The sequence below is a fragment of the Mus musculus genome, chromosome 9, assembly GCF_000001635.26.
Source record: "Mus musculus strain C57BL/6J chromosome 9, GRCm38.p6 C57BL/6J".
Classification (NCBI taxonomy): domain Eukaryota; kingdom Metazoa; phylum Chordata; class Mammalia; order Rodentia; family Muridae; genus Mus; species Mus musculus.
In genome coordinates this window covers 95,777,292-95,798,487 of record NC_000075.6, presented here as the reverse complement: position 1 = coordinate 95,798,487, position 21,196 = coordinate 95,777,292, and the positions used below count along the sequence as shown (strand labels likewise).

The window sequence follows — 21,196 nt, the reverse complement described above, 5'->3', positions numbered from 1 at the left end:
AAAAAAAAAAAAAAGATCATTCTATTTCTGTTTGTTTCATTTAAAAAAAGATGCAAAGCAATATCTTTTATACTTATTAGATATAAAAGCAAAAAAAAAAAAAAGAAAAAGAAAACCGCCTATGGGTAAAATGATTTCTAATATATCGCATGCTAATATTTTGCTTGACTGTGGGCAAATAAAATTATTATATATGATTAACAAATTACATAAAATCAAATAGGTTCTCCTAAGCATCAAGCCCCAGCTTTATATTAACCATTTCCAATGCAAAGCCATCAGCACAGCTAATTTGCAGCCTTAAATCTCTAGGCAAGTGGTAGAGATCATTTTGAACAAGGCGTGCAAGGTGACCCAAACCATATTGATTCACCACTGGAATAGTAGTTTGAAAAATTAGGAAGTTATGCAAGATATCCTACTAATTGATTTCTTTCAACACAAAATAAATGTGCCTATAAAGAGTCATAAATGTCAGGCATGGTGGCACACACCTTTACTCCTAGCACTCAGAGGCTGAAGCAGATGGAGTTGAGTTCAAGGCCAGCCTGGTCTACAGAGTCAATTATCTAGGACAGCCAGGGATACACAAAGAAACACTGGCTCAAACAAACAAACAAACCAACCAACCAACCAACCAAACTTATAACTGTAGAAGAACTTCTAAAAGTGAGAACTTAATAGAATGGATGCTTAAGGGTAGGATGTAAGGGGCTCTCCTGAATCAATAGGCTGACTCAATTGACCATTGTCTTTTCCAATGATAAATCTAAAGCCATTCTTAGGATTTGTAAAAACAAATCAAAACAAAACAAAACCCCCCAAAAGTGCAAAGTTAAATAGTAGGCAATATAATATTTTAAAAACTATTTAATTATATTAAATTAGGACTAAATAATATCCTAGAAAAGAGTGTAAAACATAGAAATCTATCATTTTGAGAGAACATCAAAGATTATTAGAAGTTGATATGCAGATCACTTCAGGTTAGTACATGTGCAGCTGAGGCAGGCTCTGTGTTCAGATCATATCACTCTTTGACTGTTTCATACGATTTGACATATTACATTGCCATGAAAAATTTAAGTGAATAGATGATTCTGATAATTGGTATGATTTTGTGAATATTTGAGAATTTGAAGCTCATATACATGAAATTATACATAAGTATAAAAGCATTTGAAATGGGTTTCCCACTTAGCTTCAGTCCCTATTCTCTTATAGGACACAACTACTTGTTTATATTCTGTGGTACATATTAACTGTCTTGTATAAATAGGTATACATGAGCGAAACATAATATAATTTGTATTCATCGTCTATGCTAAATATAAAAATCACTAAGTCACCTAAGAATAGGTGTTGAGCTGGGTGTGGTAATGTATGCCGTAATCTCAACAGTTAGGAGGAGGGAACAGGATTATCTTGACTTCCAGGCTAGCCTGGGCTACATAACAAGACCTTGTCTCAAAAATAAAAAAAAAGGGTAAACTGTTGTACATCAGAAGTCTTAAACATATAAGTAACATACATGTTTAGATTTGTTTTATCATACAGAAGCAAACATGGATAGGAAACATGGATATTCTTTGAGGCATTGTGTGTAAGAATTGGAAACCATGTAAATACCATACAGTGAGGATTTCATCATGTAAGTAATGAGATAGTAATATGTGGCCATTAAATGTTGTATTGATAGGAACATGAAAGCATACAAATAATGAATTAATACTAAATATGAGCACATTTTAAACTCCACCCCCGAGGTACCTGTGTTTAGAAAGTGGCTCTGAGAAAATATAAAGATATTAGGTACTATTTCTGGACAGTAAGATGGGTATAATTTAAATTTTCTGTGTGTATTTTATACAAGCAACAACATTTTTCATTTTTGCGTGCCCCTACTTGTTTGTATGTGAACCATATGTGTGCAGTACTTGCAGAGGCCAGAAGAGGGTGGTACGTCCCCTGGAACTGTAATTAAAGGCAGATGTGAGCCACTTGATGTGGGAACTGAGAATTGAACCTAGGGCCTCTGCAAGAGCAGCTAATGCTCTTAAACATTGGGTCCACTTCTTACTTTCTCATAGCCTAATTTTTTTATTCTTCCCTTTTTAGTTTGCCTTCCCTGTTCTGAAAAGGGGTCCACTAATCTGGAGTGACCTTTCACAGGGAAAGGGGAGGAATGTGGCTATGGTCGGATTATTTTGAAGGTGAACATTTCAGGCATGAATTCATCTCTGCATGAGTAGACGCTAACCCTTTTGTGGCTATTGTGCATGTCATTAAGTTTACTTTCTTTGTCCTTTACACGTCCAAATGCTATACTTCCCCTAAACTGAAATACTCAGCTCGAATATAAATGAAAATCTTAGCCTCTGTTCAGAAGCTCATGTCTTATAGAAGCACTGGGTGTGGAAAGCCCCAAGCCCCATGCTGAGTCTGTTATTGTTTCCTGACTTGATCTGGATGTGTCACCAGGTGACCTACTGTTTGTTCCTTGTCAGACAGACTTTCTGGGTGACTTCTTGCACACTGTGCTTCCTGTGTGCCTTAGGCGCATTACCAAATATTTCACGGGAGCTAATTTTTTTTTTTTTTTGGTAATATGTTCTTTCTAGATATAAAGACTTGAAGTAGCCCTTCCAGTCTAAAGATGGAAAACAGTACCACCACCATTTCTCGGGAGGAGCTTGAAGAGCTACAAGAAGCGTTTAATAAAATAGGTAAGGTTAAGGAAGCTGTGGTATCTGGTTCTGCTTGCTGCCTGGCTTCAGGGATGGAGCAGTGGCCTTGTCTCCTGCTGCCTCTGAGCTCTCCTCAGGCCTCAGCTCTCACAGGCAGGGCTCAGCTCTCCTCAGGCAGGGCTCAGCTCTCCTCAGGCAGGGCTCAGCTCTCCTCAGGCAGGGCTCAGCTCTCCTCAGGCAGGGCTCAGCTCTTCTCAGGCAAGGGCTCAGGGCTCAGCTCTCTTCAGGGCTCAGCTCTCCTCAGGGCTCAGCTCTCCTCAGGGCTCAGCTCTCTTCAGAGCTCAGCTCTTCTCAGGGCTCAGCTCTCCTCAGGCAAGGCTCAGCTCTCCTCAGGGTGTTCCCTTTCTTTTTCTACCCAGGTTTCACTTAATTCTTTCTGAAAGATAAGCTTTCATTTCTAGGTGTATTGGACTTTAGTTCTTGATCACTATGCACAGAGGACAATCCAGGTTAATGAATGACAGTATAACTGAATGCACTTTGCATGGTATGCTTGTTACAGAAAAGAGAATACAGAAACATTTCCTTGTGTATGGACTGAACTCTGTCTCATGCCTTAGTCACCAACAGAAGTACTCTCTGACTCAATACAGAACCTATAAAAATATAGTTTTGTTTTTAAAGGCTGCATGTCTCCTTTTCCCGCCTATACATAATTTTTTTTTAAAGTTATACTATTCTTTTCAAAGACTGTTTCTTCTTTTTTTCCCCCTTCGTTCTCTGAAATCCCAGGTTTCAATTTGACATTATCGGCTTAGCAGCTTTGTACTTTCCTCTTCTAAAACATTTTCCTCACTGTTTGTCAAATTGGTCTCACACTTTCCTATTTAAAAACTTCGGGGGCTGGCGAGATGGCTCAGTGGTTAAGAGCGCCGACTGCTCTTCTGAAGGTCCCGAGTTCAAATCCCAGCAACCACATGGTGGCTCACAACCATCCATAACAAAATCTGATGCCCTCTTCTGGAGTGTCTGAAGACAGCTACAGTGTACTTACATATAATAAATAAATAAATCTTTAAAAAAAAAAAAACTTCGGTAAACTAGGAGAATCCCTCCCTCCCTCCCTCCCTCCCTCCCTCCCTCCCTCCCTCCCTTCTTCCTTTGCTTCAGTTTGTAAATGTATGCAGGTAGCAAGTGAACTCTGAACCCTGAGCTCAGTCAGCAGACACTGAGCCTGAGCAAGCTCACCGCCCTTCCTCAGCGGAGTTCTTGGGGAACAATCCGCTGCTTGGAAAGCAAGAGATGGTGGAGCAGGGAGGATGTGGCCACAGATGGTCGGTCTCACGCCTGGGCCTCTCGCCAGCCTCCTGAGCAATGACCAAAACTTCCATAGGGCTAACCTTACAGTATGATGATAATAATAATGATTATTACTATTAATTATTGTCATTTTTAAAAATGTAACTTGTCTTGTCTTTTAAAAGCGACCCACAAATCACCAGTGTGTAAACAAGCACTGGTAAAACTCCCCGAGCCTTCCTCGTGGGCCTGGAGAGGGGAGTGGACTTGTTCCCCTTTGTCACTGTAACATCACGTGAATGTGGCATGATTTGCAGAAAGCCATCAGCAATAAATGTCTTAGAATATTGTCTGCAGTGCTCAGCATTTTTTCCAAGCCAAGAATTGGGGAGTTACTGAAATGTTCTCTCTTATTTTAGGTACTCGGAACCAGGTAATAAAGTGGTTCTGCCAGCTTGCGCCCTGGTCACTGTACGGGTGCCTGGAAGGAGAGCGCCCCTTTCTGGGTCTCAGTGAAATGAGTTAGCAACCTGTTTTCTTCGTCGAGCGTGCCAACTTTAATCTTTCTGACTCACGGAAACATAATCTTGCAATATTTAATTAATGGTATTTTGAACAGACAGTCCACCAATGGAATAATTTTGACAGTAAGATCGTTTGCTCTTTGAGGGAGCCGCTAACGCTGGCAGAACGTGGCCTTGCTGACCTTTTACGAGAGAAACGGGGATTCTTCAGCTCAGGAAGCCCAGACAACTCCTCCAGAGGCAGAACACACCGCACAGCCTGACTGGAAGGGGTATTTTCAGGTCACTGTGGAAAGTGGGCAGTTAAAAATATGTCTGCCCTGTTTTCTTTTTAAAACCGGGTTAAAACACACCAGAGCATTCTGCTCATCTTGAGTGGCCAGTTCAGTGGGAGCAAGTCCATTCACTTACTCTCCTTCATCTTGTCGCACTAGAACGACCATCTAGTCATTGCCATATGCAGGGATCCATCCCATAATCAGCTTCCAAATGCTGACACCATTGCATACACTAGCAAGATTTTGCTGAAAGGACCCAGATATAGCTCTCTCTTGTGAGACTATGCCGGGGCCTAGCAAACACAGAAGTGGATGATCACAGTCAGCTATTGGATGGGTCACACGGCCCCTAATGGAGGAGCTAGAGAAATTACCCAAGGAGCTAAAGGGATCTGCAACCCTATAGGTGGAACAACAATATGAACTAACCAGTACCTGGGAGCTCTTGTCTTTAGCTGCATATGTATCAAAAGATGGCCTAGTCGGCCATCACTGCAAAGAGAGGCCCATTGGACTTGCAAACGTTGTATGCCCCAGTACAGGGGAAAGCCAGGGCCAAAAAGGGGGAGTGGGTGGGTAGGGGATTGGGGGGGTGGGTATGGGGGACCTTTGGGATAGCATTGAAAATGTAAACGAGGAAAATACCTAATTAAAAAAAAACAAAAAAACAAACAAACAAAAAAAAGAACTCCACATCTGTTAAACAGCTGCTCCCAGGTCCCTCTCCCCCAGCCCCTGGAAACCACCATTGTCCTTTCTGACTGAATCTTCCTCTTGTAGGGACCTTGCCCAAGTGGAGTCATCCAGTAGCTGTGCCTTTATGATGTAGCACGCGTCACAACTGCCTTTCCTTTTAAAGCCTGAATAGTGTTCTATTGTGTGCACAACAGCAGCATTTTGCTCACCTGTGCTGTCATTGGTAGCCTTTCGAGTTCCTGGTTGTTTTGAATCATGTTGTTGTGAACTCAGGTGCACAAATAACTGCTCGAGATCCATTGTCAGTTCTGGGTGTCCTCCGTATGTGGACTTACAGGGTGCTCTTGCATCCACAATCGATTGCTGGGGTACAGCTAACTCCTTTTCAATGTGGGGGTGCTCCTTTCTATCCCCACCAACATGGTACAGTTGTTCTCACTTCTGCCCATCCTTACCACTGTCTGCTCTGTTGCTATAGTCTGCTTTGTACCAACCACCCTTATGGTTACAAGCAGAATCTTGTTGTAGTTTTGTGTTTCCCAAGCGAGTACAGAGATGGAACAAATTTCTTACAGTGCCTGGTATGCTTTCTCTAGAGAGAAATCTATATTCAAGCCCTTTGCCTGTCTCAAATTGTTGTACCTTTGTCTCCGTCTAGTGATTTCAGTCTGCGGTCAAAGCTTGGGAGCTATAGGTGTATGAGTTTACTTCTAGGACCCGAATTCCATTTCATTAGTGGGTTTGTCAGCTTTTGGGCCAGTTCCCGTTTCAGATACTATGGCTCGGTAGTGTAGTTTGAGGTAAGCTACTGTACGGCCCCCAGCACTGCTCCTTCTCTTCAGGACTGATTGGGATATTAAAAGTGTTTTGTGTTTTCATTTGAGTTTTGAGATTGTTCTTTTGGCTGGGCAGTGGTGGCGCATGCCTTTAATCCCAGCATTTGGGAGGTAGAGGCAGGTAGATTTCTGAGTTCAAGGCCAGCCTGGTCTACAGAGTGAGCTCCAGGACAGCCAGGGCTACACAGAGAAACCCTGTCTCGAAAAAAACCAAAAACCAACCAAACAAAAAACAACAACAACAACAACAACAAAAAACCCAAAAAAGATTATTCTTTTGTGGTTCTGTAAAGATTGTCATTGGAATTTTGATAGAGGTTGCACTGAATACATAGACTGTTTCTGAGTGATTCAGTCGTTTTTATATTAATTCTGCTACCCATGAGCATGACCCGTCTTTCCACTATCTCCTGTCTTCAGACTCATTCTTGATTGTTTCCAGGTTTTCACTATAGAGATCTTTGTCTTCTTGGTTAGGTTTATGTATTTGTTCTCTCTCTCTCTCTCTCTCTCTCTCTATATATATATATATATATATATATATATATGTATGTATACATACATATATATGTGTGTGTGTGTATACATATATATACATAAAATTTATAATTTTGATAAATGGTTCCCTTTATTAATTTGTAGCTATATTCTTTATCTTTTCTGAATAATTTGGTTTGAAATCTACTTTACCAGATGTGGAAGTAGTTATGCCGGTTTGTATTTGATTTCCTATGTGTTTGATAGGTTGACATTTTTTTATCTGTCTGACTGTGGATGCATTTTTGCCAGTGAGCTATGATCTTTGGAAATAGCAAATGATTGGATTTTGGGGTGGGGGAAACTTGGTTAACTAGACTGCTTTTTTGGAATTTGGAACCATTTCCTTTTAAGATTATTTAAGTTTGATAATTCCTGTGAGCCAGTTGTTTCTCAAGTGTTTTTTCTCTCTCCCCCCTCTTTCCTCCCCTCTCCCTCTCCCTCACCCCCCCTCTTCCCACTCCCTCTCTCTTTTTGCCCTATTGGTATTAGGGATTACTGTGTTGGGCTTCCTAGTTCTCTTTTGTTATCCTTAGCTCTCACTAAGCTTCTTTTTCTGTGCTCAGCCCTCAAGACAGGGTTTCTCTGTGTAGCCCCGGCTGTCCTGGAACTCACTCTCTACACCAGGCTGTCCATGTAGTCGGATCCACCTGTCTCTGCCTTCGAGTGCTGGGATTAAAGGTGTGCACTACTGCTAGGCTTCTCTTTTCTCTCTTTGCACAGCATCCCTCGAAGTGTTTTCTGCACTGCTGGATTGATGGTCAGTGAACTGCCTTAGTTTGTGCTTGTCTTGAAAGGTCCTTATTTCTGCATCAGTTTTCATTGATAGATAGCTCTGCTGGAGATAGCATCCTTAGTTGGCAGTGATTTACTTTACAGACTTGAAATAATGCTTCCTAGCTTTTAGGGGTACAGTAAGAAATTTCATGTTATTCTGATGTATTTTTTTTATAGATGAGTTGCTATTTTTTCCTCACAGATTTTAATATTTCAATTTTAACATCTTGGCTGAAATATATTAAGGAGACATTTTTTTTATCATCCTGCTTCTTTGGGGGTTCTCAATGTCTCTTGTGATTGGATGTCCATTTCTTTCTATAGACTTAGGGAATTGCTTGTTAGAATTTTGTTGATAGATTCTTTCTTTAATTCTTATCTGAGCTTCTACTCTGTGGGTTATTGGGTTTACTCTTTAATCTTACCTTAGAGTTCTTCGACGTGTGGTCATCCGCTCTCCCTCTCTGCATTTGTTAATGTTTGACTGTCATACTTTATTGACGTCATTATCCATCCTTGGTTTTCTTCCTTCTGCATGGTTGAGTCTATTGCCAATGGGTGCTTTATACTACATTTTTTATTTGGTTCATAAAGTTTTCAGATTCCAGAATTTCTATTCATTTAGTGTCTGCCCCATCCATTAATATTTTTGCGACTTTCTTTCCTCTCTGTTGCCTTTTTCTACATATTGGTACCTTACTCTACTGACTTGGCCCTCAGTGTTGAGGGGTTTTCTTTATGTTCGGAATTGATTTTCTTCGTTTCCTTTCCTTCCCTTTCCCCTCCCTTCCCTTCCCCTTCTCCCTCCCCTCCCCTCCCCTCCCCTCCCCTCCCCTCCCCTCCCTCCCTCCCTCCCTCCCTCCCTCCCTTCCTTCCTTCCTTCCTTCCTTCCTCCCTTTCTTCCCTCCTTCTTTTCCCCCTCTCTTTCCCTCCATTCTTCCCTTCCTCCCTTCCGGTTTTCCTCCACCTGCTTGTTTATAATCCTATCTAAGGCCACTGACCGTTTTCTTGCCTAGTAAACTTAGGAGATTTTCATCTAAAATTAATCACCCCCACTTCAGCACCTTTGAATGCAGTAGTTGGGTAGTTATGATCTTTTAGAGACACCATGTTATCTTGCCCCCTTTTAACTGTTTCTTTGATGCTGTGACATGTGTGTTGGGTTGAATATCTCTTCTTCTTATTTGGGGATGTTTTTACTGAGCATCCTACACCTGAGGGCTCACGATGATACTCCAGCATCAGCCAGAGAAAACAAACTGCTTTAACAACAAAAACCACACCAAGCAATATAAGGGACAGAAATATAGTTAGAGCCCACCAGTGCATCAGTAAGGAATAAGATAGAAAATGGCAAAACCAATGTGTAGTGTTGGATGAAGTTAATATATTACTCAAACGTGGAAATAGTAAATTAGTGAGCTAAGGGAAAGGGGACAGGAAAAGGAAAAGCAGAAGACAAATGAAACTAGACAGGAGGGGAGAGAATGCTTCAGAAAAGAGGAAAGTGCAAGAAGTGAAAATCAAACAAGAAGTGGGGGCTGTAAATGGATGTGCGCAGGATGTGTGCACAGCTGAAGTCAGCTCACATCCTTCTCTCACTCAGCCTGGAGAGGCACTGGCCACAGCTAGGATGGGCCTTCCCTTCTCAGGTAAGCCTTTGAGGAAACACCCTCCAAGGCACACCCAGAGATGCACTCCCATTTCTAAATCTAGTCAAGGTGACATGAAGATGGAGCTTCACGTATGTACTTCTCTGGTGTAATGGTGGCACTCTGGACTCTGACAAGATTCTGTGTGAGCTGACGGCCATGCCATTGCCAGAACACTCAAGATGGCAGCTTGATGTGTTGCCAACTAAGCAGAATTGTTTTGTGCTCTCTTTGTTTGGAGCCCAGAGGTGCTCCCAGTCTCTAGGGAACCCTGCCACCTGCCCAAGGCCACCTTAGTGATAACATGAAACCATTCAGAAGTGTATTTCCAGAAGTCCAAATATAGGGGTGAAATTTCTTTAACACCTGATCCCAAAATGTTATCAAACATGATTAAACATATGTAACAGTATGAGAAATATATACAAGCAATAAATTATCAACAAGTAAAATGATTACATGTGTTTTATATGCAACAGATAGATATTATGTAAGGAATGTGGGGCCTGTGTGTGTGTGTGTGTGTGTGTGTGTGTGCTTGATATTTCAAGACAGGGTTTCTTTGTGTAGCCCTGGTTGTCCTAAAACTCCATCTGTAGACTAGGATGGCCTTAAACTCACAGAAATCCTCCTTCCTCTGCCTCCAGAGTGGTGGGAATAAAGATATGCACTATGGCTGGGCTAACACTCTTTTTTATTTACTTAACCTATTTATGTATGTGAATGTCTTGCCTGCATGCATGTATAAGTACCAGATACATGCCTGGTATCCTTGAAGGTCAGAAGAGGGCATTGGATCTCCTAGAACTGGAGTTACAGATAATTATGAGCTACCATGTGGGTGCTGGGAATTGAACCCCAGTCCTCTGCAAGAACAACACATGTTCTTAGCCACTGAGCCATCATTTTAGCCCCCATTTTTTTTAAAAGCATTTTTTTTTAGATTTATTTATTGGTTATATGTAAGTACACTGTAGCTGTCTTCAGACACTCCTGAAGAGGGAGTCAGATCTCGTTACGGATAGTTGTGAGCCACCATGTGGTTGCTGGGATTTGAACTCCGAACCTTCGGAAGAGCAGTCGGGTGCTCTTACCCACTGAGCCATCTCACCAGCTCCAGCCCCCGTTTTATAAATTTTCTCAGCATAAAGTCTGGGTGGTTATTCCATCTTGACCTTTGCTGATATTTTTCTTTTATATATCTGACACTCCCCCAAGATTATTTCTCTGAAGCAAAGATTTCTGTCAGAGCTCTGTCCATGCCATATACTTAAAGTACATAGGTGAGCTCTAAATCTATGAAATGAACTCTATTTAAGCATGAGTGCTTTGATTAAGTGTATTGTACAGTATGATTATTTTAATGAGATGCCCCATGGTCTCTGGCATTTGAATACTTGGCACCCAGTAGGTAACAGTTTGGGAAGGTTTAGGAGGTGTGGGCTTGCTAGATGACCGAAGTTGCTAGGGGTGGGCTTTGAGAGGTTAATGAGTCAGGTCACTTTTAGTTCACTCTATCTGCTTCATGATTGTGCTTCAGGATGTGAGCCCCAGGCCTCTTGTTCCTGCCCTGATGGACTCTTAGCCCTCGGAACGGTCAGTCCAAATAAGCTCCTTGCTCTGTAAGTCGTCTTGGACTTTATCGTAGCAACAGAGAAGTAACTAATGCCTACACACCCTGTATCGTTCAGATTTAGGAATAAAGTGCTGATTCTCGCCCTTCCTAATGCTGGGGCCCTTCAGTACAGTTCCTCATGCAGTGGTGACCCCCAACCATGAAAGCTGGGACCCTTCAGTACAGTTCCTCATGCTGTGGTGACCCCCAACCATGAAAGCTGGGACCCTTCAATACAGTTCCTCATGCTGTGGTGACCCCCCCCAGCCATGAAATTATTTCTGTTTCTACTTCATAACTGTAACTTGACTATTGTTTTGAATCATAATGTAAACGTCTGTATTTTATGATGGTCTCCGGTGTCCCCTATGAAAGAGTCATTAACCCACAGGTTGAGAACTGCCAGAGTAAAGGCTCCTCCCACTTTATAAAACAAACGTTTAGAGTTCTGCCTTGCCTTCATTTGACAGTTTACCATGTATCTTTACAGATATTGACAACAGTGGATATGTTAGTGACTATGAACTTCAGGACCTATTTAAGGAGGCAAGCCTTCCCCTTCCTGGGTACAAGGTGCGCGAGATTGTGGAGAAAATATTAGTAGTTGCCGACAACAACAAAGATGGTAAAATCAGTTTTGAGGAGTTCGTGTCGGTGAGTAGTCCAATACTTTCCTAGTTATGAATCATCTTGTCCCGAGTAGGCTCTCAGTAATGCCTTTGTTAGGTTTGATATGATCTGGCTGCAGAGGGCAGGCAAAACCTCACTTTCAAAATGATGATGGTGATGATGTTCATAACATTGTTGTGGAAATAATTTCTACAAATCATACAACAAAGGAGAATATTGAATGGAAATCAAGTTCAGATAACAATCATTCAGGCCCTAGAATAACTGTACTTAAGTTGAATATTATCGATCAGTAGTATAATTGAATAAGATGTAAATTTTCTGGTTTTGCATTCTTTATCTATTAAGTAAATATTTGAGTCCTGGGCATTGTAAACAGCGTGATGAGCAGAAAGAGATGTGGTCCTTGCATTTGTGGCATGTCCTCATGGCAGGGAAGGCAGCATCACAGAAGCAGATAGAAACGCCAGCTGTGGTGACTGCTGTGGTAGAGCAGCACAGGCCCCGTGAGTGAGCGGCTAGGATGCTTGGGGCTGAGCTTGAAGTGGGTAATGGAGCACCCGGGGACCTGGGGACCCGGGGAAGTCACCTCCATCTGGGAGGAAAGAAGTTAAGTAGGAAAGGGGGTGGGGCCGATAGTGTGGGAAGCAATTAGAAGTGGCAGTGTGTCCCGAGACCCTGTAGTCCTGGAGATGCTGGATCTTTCAAGCAATCAGAAAGAGGGTAGAGCTGAGGGGGTGAGCAGTGGGGCAGGAATCAGGTCTTGTGGGCCACAGAGGATTTTTTTTTTTATCCTGACCACCAGGAGGTCACTGAACTAGGAAGAGGTGATCTGATTAGATCACAAAAGAGTCATCTCGACTGTTACATGTGGAAATTATTACTTCATTTAGCCTTGCTGCTCTCTGTGGAGCTCAGGGAATGACAGGGAGAGGGAGTTTTTGTTAAGGCTCTAGATAGTCCGACAAATGCTGACTTATTTACTTGAACACCTATTTATCATGGGGACGTTCAGGCAGCAGTTTGCCTTCACTAGAGTATTTTAATGTCTTTATTATAGAGTGATTTTGTGGTCTAAAGTAGTAAAGACTTTGGCTATACAATACTATTGCCAGTGTATTCAGTTTCAGCTTAGCTGTAATGTGTTCTTGTGGTTGCGTTACAGACGTTAGTCCATTTTGTGCGATCGGTAAAATGGCAGAGTTGGCTGTTTATACAGGCGTCGAGCACGAGAGCACCTGGTTCATGCTTACATGTGTGTCATTTCAGATAAATGCAAACCTTAGCTGTCGTTCATGTCACTAAAGTGTCTCAATTTTACCTGTACTCCATTCCAGCTGATGCAAGAGCTAAAAAGCAAAGATATCAGCAAAACGTTTCGAAAAATAATTAACAAAAGGGAAGGGATCACTGCCATCGGGGGGACGTCATCCATCTCCAGCGAGGGCACCCAGCATTCGTACTCAGGTATGTCCCCTCCGAGTCTGGCCTGTCAGTCCATGATGCCGTTAGTAAATGTCTTCCAGCCTAAGCTGCCGTTGTGATTCAAGCCATTATTTTTCCATATGGTGGCGGAGGGAGAGGAAAGCTGCAGAGTTAATTATACTGTGATTTAAATATATCTCGAGTTCAGCGCTGCCAACATGAAAAATGCCAGCGTCACTGGATGCTTGCGTTCACGTCTCCCCACTGTATGTCTCAAACCGAAGCCATCGAAAACAAAACGGATGCTGCTTGCATTCGCTCTGGGTGGGTTCTGGGTGGGAGCATTGTAAAGGATTTTGGGGAGTGATCCCTGAGGATTAAATCCAGGGCCTCAGGCACACTTGGGGAGTGCTGTACCATAGCTGTATACCCCAGCCTTCGTCACCACTCTTTGAGTGACTTTCTCACCATGGTGACATGCTTGGCTTGTAGAGCTGATCTGAGAACGGGATTGGGGGTGGGGTGGGGAGATTCTTGCTTATTGTAAGGATTTTTTTCCCTTCCATTTTTCAAGACTGATGCAGTTTTTGATCAGGCCACCAAGTGCATAGGGGACATTTCACCTGATGTGTCTGATCTGATTGGATCCCTGGGTCGTTTGCTCAGTTTGAAACCCGAAGTAGCAGCAACTCCCTTGAAAGGCTTATGCCTGTTAGGCAAGAGCCTCCTCTGGAAACACATCAACTCATGTGTGTGCACATGTGTGTTTGTTATTTTTTGCTTATGTTAACTTTATTCAGTACTGGATTTCATTGTGATCTTCTTATGCACATGTGTAATGTATTTGGACCTCCCCCACTCTGGCTGGCCACCTTCTTCCCAACCCTAACCCAATACATCTTTTATAAGCCCCAGATCACAGCAGTTATATCCTTCTTAGGTGATAGAGTTTATTTCCATTGATTTCTTTTTTGCCTTTTCCTCTGATTTAAACAATCTATATGTAGGTGGGTATAATTGGCCTCTCGTGAGTTGTTTCTAACTCAGGTGATTTCAGTAGCAGTTTACATCTGGGAATATCCAGCCAAATGCATTTTCTACGAATGTAAGATGCATGCCCTCCTTCTTGTCTACCGTGCAGCGAATCCCCTTTCTCCATCCCCGAAGTCTTTGATCGGATCTCAGTAGTGTTCAACAGTGTTGCTCACTCTCTCGCTTAACAGGAGCGAACAAGTATGTTCTTGTTAGTGTGATAAATGGTGTGAATGAAGTTTGCCTACTGAGACTCTCTGTTTTCAGAGGAAGAAAAAGTGGCTTTTGTGAACTGGATAAACAAAGCTCTGGAGAATGATGCAGACTGTAGCCACCTCCTACCCATGAACCCCAACGACGGCAGCCTTTTCAAGTCGCTGGCAGATGGCATCCTTCTCTGGTGAGCTGAACACGGGAGCCGTGCACTCCTACTGTCCCAGCGCTGGGTGTTCCCTGGACACTGCTCTCCAGAGGATGAGTCACGACTGTCCAGAAACTTAAGTGTTGTGTGGTCTTCAGCATCTCCCCTGGGATGTAGTATTTCGTATCTGTTACCATAACAACGCATGGAGCTTCAGAGTCCGTCACTGTGTTGTAAAATGTTGACATGGTTTTTCTTTCCGCTTCTCTGTGAGAGTGCTGACAGGGGTGGGAGCATGGGGCGGGGCGTAGAAGGAAGACACGCCTTCATTAGACGCAAATGAAGCCGAATTTCATTTCAGCTTCTGCTCTTCTCTGTCTGTTTCGCACACACTTCCTTGTGAACTTCCTAGGAGCTCATCTGTCTTTGTCATGTTTACCACAGGTGTATGGTCACAGCATACTTCTTTTTAAAAAACAAAAACAAAACAAAACAAAAAAAACCACTTGAAATTCAACCTGTTTTCTTTGTGTGTGTGTGTGTGTGTGTGTGTGTGTGTGTGTGTGTTTTGCTTGCATGTATATGTACAGCACCTATGCTTGATGCCCGTGGAGGTCAGAAGAGGATATCAAATCCCTGAAACTACAGTTTCAAGATGCTTGTGAGCCACCTTGTGGGTGCTGGGAGTTGAACTCTGTTCTTCTTCAAGACCAAGAAATGCTCTCAACTTCTGAGCCATCTCGCTAGTACCAAGTCCCAGCACACATCTTTATACAATGCAGTGTCTTTATTTTTTTTAATTAAAAAAAAATATATAGTACAATTACAAAGAAAATGCATATCACAAATACCCAGAGCACCTGTGACTAACTCAGCACCTGGCATGTTGTCTTCAGGGTTGTTTTGTGTGTGTGTGTGTGTGTGTGTGTGTGTGTGTGTTGTGTATTTATTTAAAAAGGAAATAAAATCCCTGAACCTTCCTATAAATATAGGAAATCAGTATCTATAAAATATACTTTAGTTTTCATTTATATTTTTTTCTCTTCCCCCAACTTTTAGAGAATGTCTGACTATGAGCCAAAACTACTTTCTTATTTTTATATTCTGAAACATAGAGACAAAAATCCATATTTTTTCTTTTTAAAATGTGTAAATTTCTTTTTCCTTTTTGATTTTTCAAGATAGTTTCCCTGTGTAGCCCTGACTGTCTTAGAACTTGATACATAGACCAGGCTGGCCTCAAAGTCAGAGATCCACCTGCCTCTGCCTCCCTACTGCTGAAATTTAAGGGTATGTGGCACCACTGTCCCGCTAAAATGTCTAAATTATTGAAGTCCTCAACCAAGGCGTTTGCTCCTTCACCTTCTGAGACAACACAATTCATAGTGTGTTGACGTCCATGGAAGCCGGAAGTTTCAGGATTTGTCTTGGGTAGTTAATCTGTTTCCATCTGAGGAAACAGTGGAGATTCCGATGCAGCGAGTGGAGGCGGGCCACTGTAGAAGGCAGTGATGGGCTCAGACAGACAGCTGTCTGAAGTTTTCTAATGACGTACCTGACACGAACGGCTGCTCAGTAAGATAGAAAGGCTATTCTTTTCTAAAGTAACCAATCGGATTGCTTTGCCACGATGAATTAAAAACATTTCTAGAAAGTTTCGGCTAAATGGTTCCTGTTCTCTCTTCAGCAAAATGATCAACTTATCCGAGCCAGATACGATTGACGAGAGAGCCATCAATAAGAAGAAGCTCACTCCGTTCACGGTGTCGGTGAGTACCTGCCTCTTGCTGGCAATGTGTGACTGTGCTCAAAGCTGTCCGTGGTGCTGGGGATTTAAACACAACCTGTCATTTAAAAAAATGTGAAAAGAATTCCAGTGTCTCGAATTGAAACCAAGCTACATTTTATAATAGAATCCATTAAGGTTTTAAGTACTTTGGATAAATCTCTGTATTAAAGGCCGTAGTGCTAGTTTACATTACAGTTGCTCTTTTATTGATGATCTTTGGATGCCAGTGTCCATTTGTCCTCTTCCCTTCCTCCTTCCCTCCCCCTCCTTCCCTTTTCCTTCCATCCCCGTCTCTTCTTCCTCTTTACATCATACACTCTGCCTCTTTTGTCTTCTCTCTCTTTTTTTCTTTCACACAGGGCACGTGGCAGGCTAGCCCAATGAAGAGTTGGGGGTCAAAGAGAGCACCGTGCAGTTAGGCCATATTTCACTAGTTCACAAAGTGTTTATTCTTTCTGTGTTAATCTTTCCTTAGAGGCTAACCAGAGTCTGAATTTAGAGTCCTCAATTTTCCCTTTTACACCTGCTGAGCAAATGCAGAGCAATTAATACTCACCAAGTTTTTTAAAGCATAAGTGAGCTGAACATGGTGGTGCACACGCCTAATCCCGGTACCTGGGGAGCAGAGACAAGGGGATCTCTGTGAATTTCAGGTCCACCGGGGACTGAAAACCAAACAGCTAAACAAACCATTGTGCGAATTATTCCCCGACTCTTCCCAGAAATTTTATAATGAGGTATATACTTTGAGATCAGGAATGTGCAATTCTTGATTTTGCTAAAATTATACTGCCTTCCTTCTAAAGCAAACTGTGACCTTAGAAAGTGATACAGGACTGGTTTTGAACTGGGAAAAAGGTGTCCTTTTTTATTGTCGTCCTTGAGAAATGGAAAACCTGGTGCTGAGCACAGGACTTTCTTGCCCCTTCCTTGATAACAGCCCCATGATGTTGCGTCCGCCCCGTAGAAATACCATTGTCAAAGGCCGTTTCCAACACAGTCCCCCAAAGATTATTCTCTCTCTCATTTTGTGATAGGCTTTTCAGTAAATGAGTGTGAATACTGAAAATTTACATCTGCCTTCCTTTTTAGAAATACACAGGTCGTAAGTGTTTATGGCACTGAACATGAAATCCAGCATTTCCTGTGGACTTTATAAACTTACTGTTGATGAACTGTTAGACTTCCTTTAACATGCCTGTGGAGTGCATTAAATAACATAAAGTATCTTGTGATTAATTCACAGTAGCTACAGAAAGGAGCTGAGGGGCTCAATATCATACAGTTCTGTTTTTAGAGACAACACTTTTCCTATGCGATTATTAACCCAAGCCTTTTGGATGCTTGAGAGGATTCGTGTGGGGATTTTGAGAAAGCGTCACCATGGGTGTTAACTCTGTCTTAGTTGTTTAAGACTTTAGGGTCTAGAGCAGAAGATATAGTCTAGACAGTTACTGTTACGATGCTGGCGCCTGCTGGAGTGTGAAGCAAGGGGGAGAAGAGCTTTGAGGGTTGTCTGGGTAACACTGAGACCAACTTCAACAGACAAATGCACTACCAGTTCCGATGAGACGTTTTAATTGTTACAGACGACAAGATTGTGGATTCCCGTTCCCCACCGTATGACAGTAGGGTCCTGTGATGCCATGCTACAGAGAGCTGAATGGGGATGAATGACATGTGGAGGTTATAAAACTAAGGGAAATGGGCAGATCAAGAGAAGAGGAGTCTCCTGTGATTTTGTTTTTTTACCAGAGCTGGGGACTGAACACAGAGGTCGGTCACTGAGCGAAATCCCCAGCCTCAGGGCTCCTTTACGACCCTGAAATGTCTGATCGAGGGAAGATGAGGAAGGTTTGGGAGAAGGCTCGGCTGGTAAAGCAGTGGCCTTGGGAGCGTCAGGGCCTGGGTTCAGTGTCCAGAATGCACATTTTTAAAAGCTAAATCTTGGTGATGAGAGCTAATGATCTGTGGTAAGAGAAGTGGAGACAGGCGGAGGCTCCATGGCGGGCAGCTCTGCCTACCTGATGAGGCGCAGGCCAATATGAGCCTCTGTTTCAATATAAAAGTGGATGGCTCCTGAGGGACGACACCTCAGGTTGTTCGCTGGCCTCCATATACACGTACCTGCACAAACATGCACAATCATACACACGAACACACGTGTCCACATAAACATGCACACATACACAGAAAGGTGATGTGAGAGTTGGCAAGGTGGCTCAGCAGGTACCAAGTCAAATAATCTGAGTTCAGTCCCTGGGACCCATATACTGAGCATCAACCTGGCCATTTACTTGTTCTTAACATGTCTAGAAATTGTCTTATTCTCTACTAACCTATAGAGCAGTAATGCTGGCTTTATCAAATGCAAAGTACTATTTACTTGGATACACAGGACAACTTCTCCAGTTATATGCCATGTAAGACATTTTCTATACTTGTATTACAAACATCAACAAAACAAGACAACAAAAAAATAGCAACCATATAAACAATAAACCTTAAAAGCTGATATTTAATGCAGCTCATATTGCCCTCATATTGCAACCAAAACTTGTTGATAAGACAAAGCTGGAATTATAGCTTATTGAAATAAGAGGAGACCCTCATCTACAAAGCCTTAATCATGCCTTGGACCTGGGAAGGTAAAGGCTGGATCTGAGGATCTGAGGATGGTTTAAGACATGGAAAGGGATGCAGTCAATAATCCTGATTCAGACTGGGTAAGGAGAGTAACACAATATGAGACCAGTATGTAGAAGCAATGGGGGTTGCCTTTGAGCTGAGGAAGTGACAGATTCTTAGGTCATAAAAAGATCTTTTTAATGGGTCTTTTAGGCCATACCTATAGAAAAGACTCTTGGGGGGGGGGAGACACGTATTAATGAAGACAAAGTACTAATTAATTCATGTCAGTGGAGACAAGAGAAGCAACACATGTCACCCCTGTATAGACAGTAGTGGGGTGGGTCGGTGTCCAGACTGAGAACAGTGGTAACGTCGTGGCTCTTATGATTACAATCAGTTTAGTGCCCTTGCATCCTTCTTTTGAACACAACTCCATGGTGTCAGCAAATAGGAAATGGGTCATTGTAAAATCAAGTTTGTTGTAATCCTTATTACCAAGCTCGTCCCCTTTGCTGGTGTCTTCTGGGGAAGTCCCAAGTATCCAAGCATTCTTTATACTCTGGAAGGAAAAGCTAGGAAACTGTTAGTGGTCAAGCCTAAATTTTCAGAGAGGCTATCTCTTTAAAATTGTATTGATTTGGCTTTGGGTATTTAAAAGCATCAGAGGCTATTAAATATTTTATAAGTGTTTGCTTACAGTATTTGCCAGGTACTGATAGCACTTCTGTATTTGAAGTGAATTATGAGGTTATAAAGATGTTGAAGGTCTTCTTGTTCTGCTGCTACCGGTGGGGAGAGCTACACAGACAAGAAGGTTCATCACTAAAAATGCAATCCCAGACTCTGACTTCAATCACTTTTTCTGGATCCCCAGGAGATACAATGGCTTACATGGAGCAGCAAGGTCTATTGTGTCCATACATTGTAACAAGAAGCCACTGAGCTACTCCAGTAAGATCTCTACAGTGTTGCTCTTGTTACCAGCACATGAGGCAGTTGTTATGTCCTTACGATCCAAGAGTATCTGACCTAGCAGACCTGCTTGCTCATTCTAAAGTCCACCTTAGGAGTCCATGAGTTTGAAAGCTGCTTGTGCATCATCCTTTGTGAAAGAATTGCTTTTGAGACTTTACACAGATAAAGATTTTTTTTTACCCAACATCAATAAACCAGTAGTACTGAAATTTCTAGAGGAAAATATCTGTAGAATATGTTTAAAAAGGAAACATTGTATATTAATAACTTCCTTTGTTTGTGCATATGCAGTATAATCCATGAGAATCCAGGTGGTGGTCAGTTGCAGGAGACAGTGCCAGAGCTAGTTCCTGAAGCTTCCTATTGCCCCACAAAACATGTGAGCTCCACCCTCTCCTGACCCTCTATGCCTAGCCCACCTTTCCCCATCCATCCATTTATTCAGGAAATGTTTATTGGGCACATACCTCATGCCTGAGTGCCTGAGGAAAGCCACCAGCAGCTCAGAGCTTTTGCTGTTAGAGGGCTCCTATGTAGCTGGCACAGGGGTTGGGGTATGGGATTCTGAGGTAGACTGTTGGGCTAGTATGAATGAGGCCCGGTGCTTAGTCCCTAGTGCGAACAAAAAATAAAATCATAACTGGAGGGATATAGCAAGAACAAAGCAAGTATATTAATATTGCATTGCCTTGTTTGTGTCTGAGGATTGTTTTGTCCTTTTTGTTTGTTGGTTGCTTTGGTTTCTGAGAAAAATTCTCATGTCACTCAACAGGCCCTGACCTTGCTTTGTAGCCAAGGCTGACCTTGAATTCCTGTTGCCTTTTGCTCCCACGAGTTAGATAACAGGCATGTACTACCTGGCTTGGCTGGTGATATGTAATATTTTAGAGAGAGGAGTAGGATCAGGGGAGTACTGTGTATGTGAGGTGATGCTGTCTTATGATGTAGGATATTTGGAGAAGAATGCAGATTAGGTATGTGTGAGGAGAGTTTGGAAGCAGCTGGGTAGGCTAACAAGGTGGCTCAGGGGTAAAGGTGCTTGCTGCTAAGCCTGACTAATTGAATTGTGAAATCCCACATAGTGGAAGGAGGGAACTGACTCAAAAAATGAAAAGACCTGTGTGGTTTGAGCAGAGAGAACGAGAGAAGTAAGAGGACATGGGAGAAGGAGAGAGTGTGAGTAGCAGTGGTGACAGGAAGGGTGTGAACGGTTTTAAACCTGATGCCTAGCTCAGTCTGTGCGCCTGCAGGACATCTGACATAGGGTGTTCCTGTGCGCCTGCAGGACATCTGACATAGGGTGTTCCTGTGCGCCTGCAGGACATCTGACATAGGGTGTTCCTGTGCGCCTGCAGGACATCTGACATAGGGTGTTCCTGGCAACAGGTTGCACAGAGGAATGTGGGAATGGTCTGAGTTAGGAACCCACTGGAGAAAGACATGTTTTCAGAG

The 21,196-nt window shown here is 42.6% G+C and overlaps 1 protein-coding gene across 4 annotated transcripts in view; it reads left to right on the top strand.

Moving 5' to 3' along the window:
* Pls1 (plastin 1 (I-isoform)) overlaps positions 1-21,196 on the top strand; it is a 92,665-nt gene that overhangs the window by 46,819 nt on the left and 24,650 nt on the right. For 2 of the 4 annotated variants that reach the window (NM_001033210.3, XM_006510746.3), the window contains exons 2-6: positions 2,622-2,726; positions 11,392-11,555; positions 12,869-12,998; positions 14,256-14,388; positions 16,037-16,118. In NM_001033210.3, the coding sequence (NP_001028382.1) occupies positions 2,657-2,726; positions 11,392-11,555; positions 12,869-12,998; positions 14,256-14,388; positions 16,037-16,118 (579 nt within the window). In that variant the 5' untranslated portion in view covers positions 2,622-2,656. Of the gene's footprint in view, positions 1-2,190; positions 2,214-2,621; positions 2,727-11,391; positions 11,556-12,868; positions 12,999-14,255; positions 14,389-16,036; positions 16,119-21,196 lie in introns of those variants that run through there. The other 2 variants (XM_006510747.3, XM_006510748.1) reach the window with 2 other exon arrangements.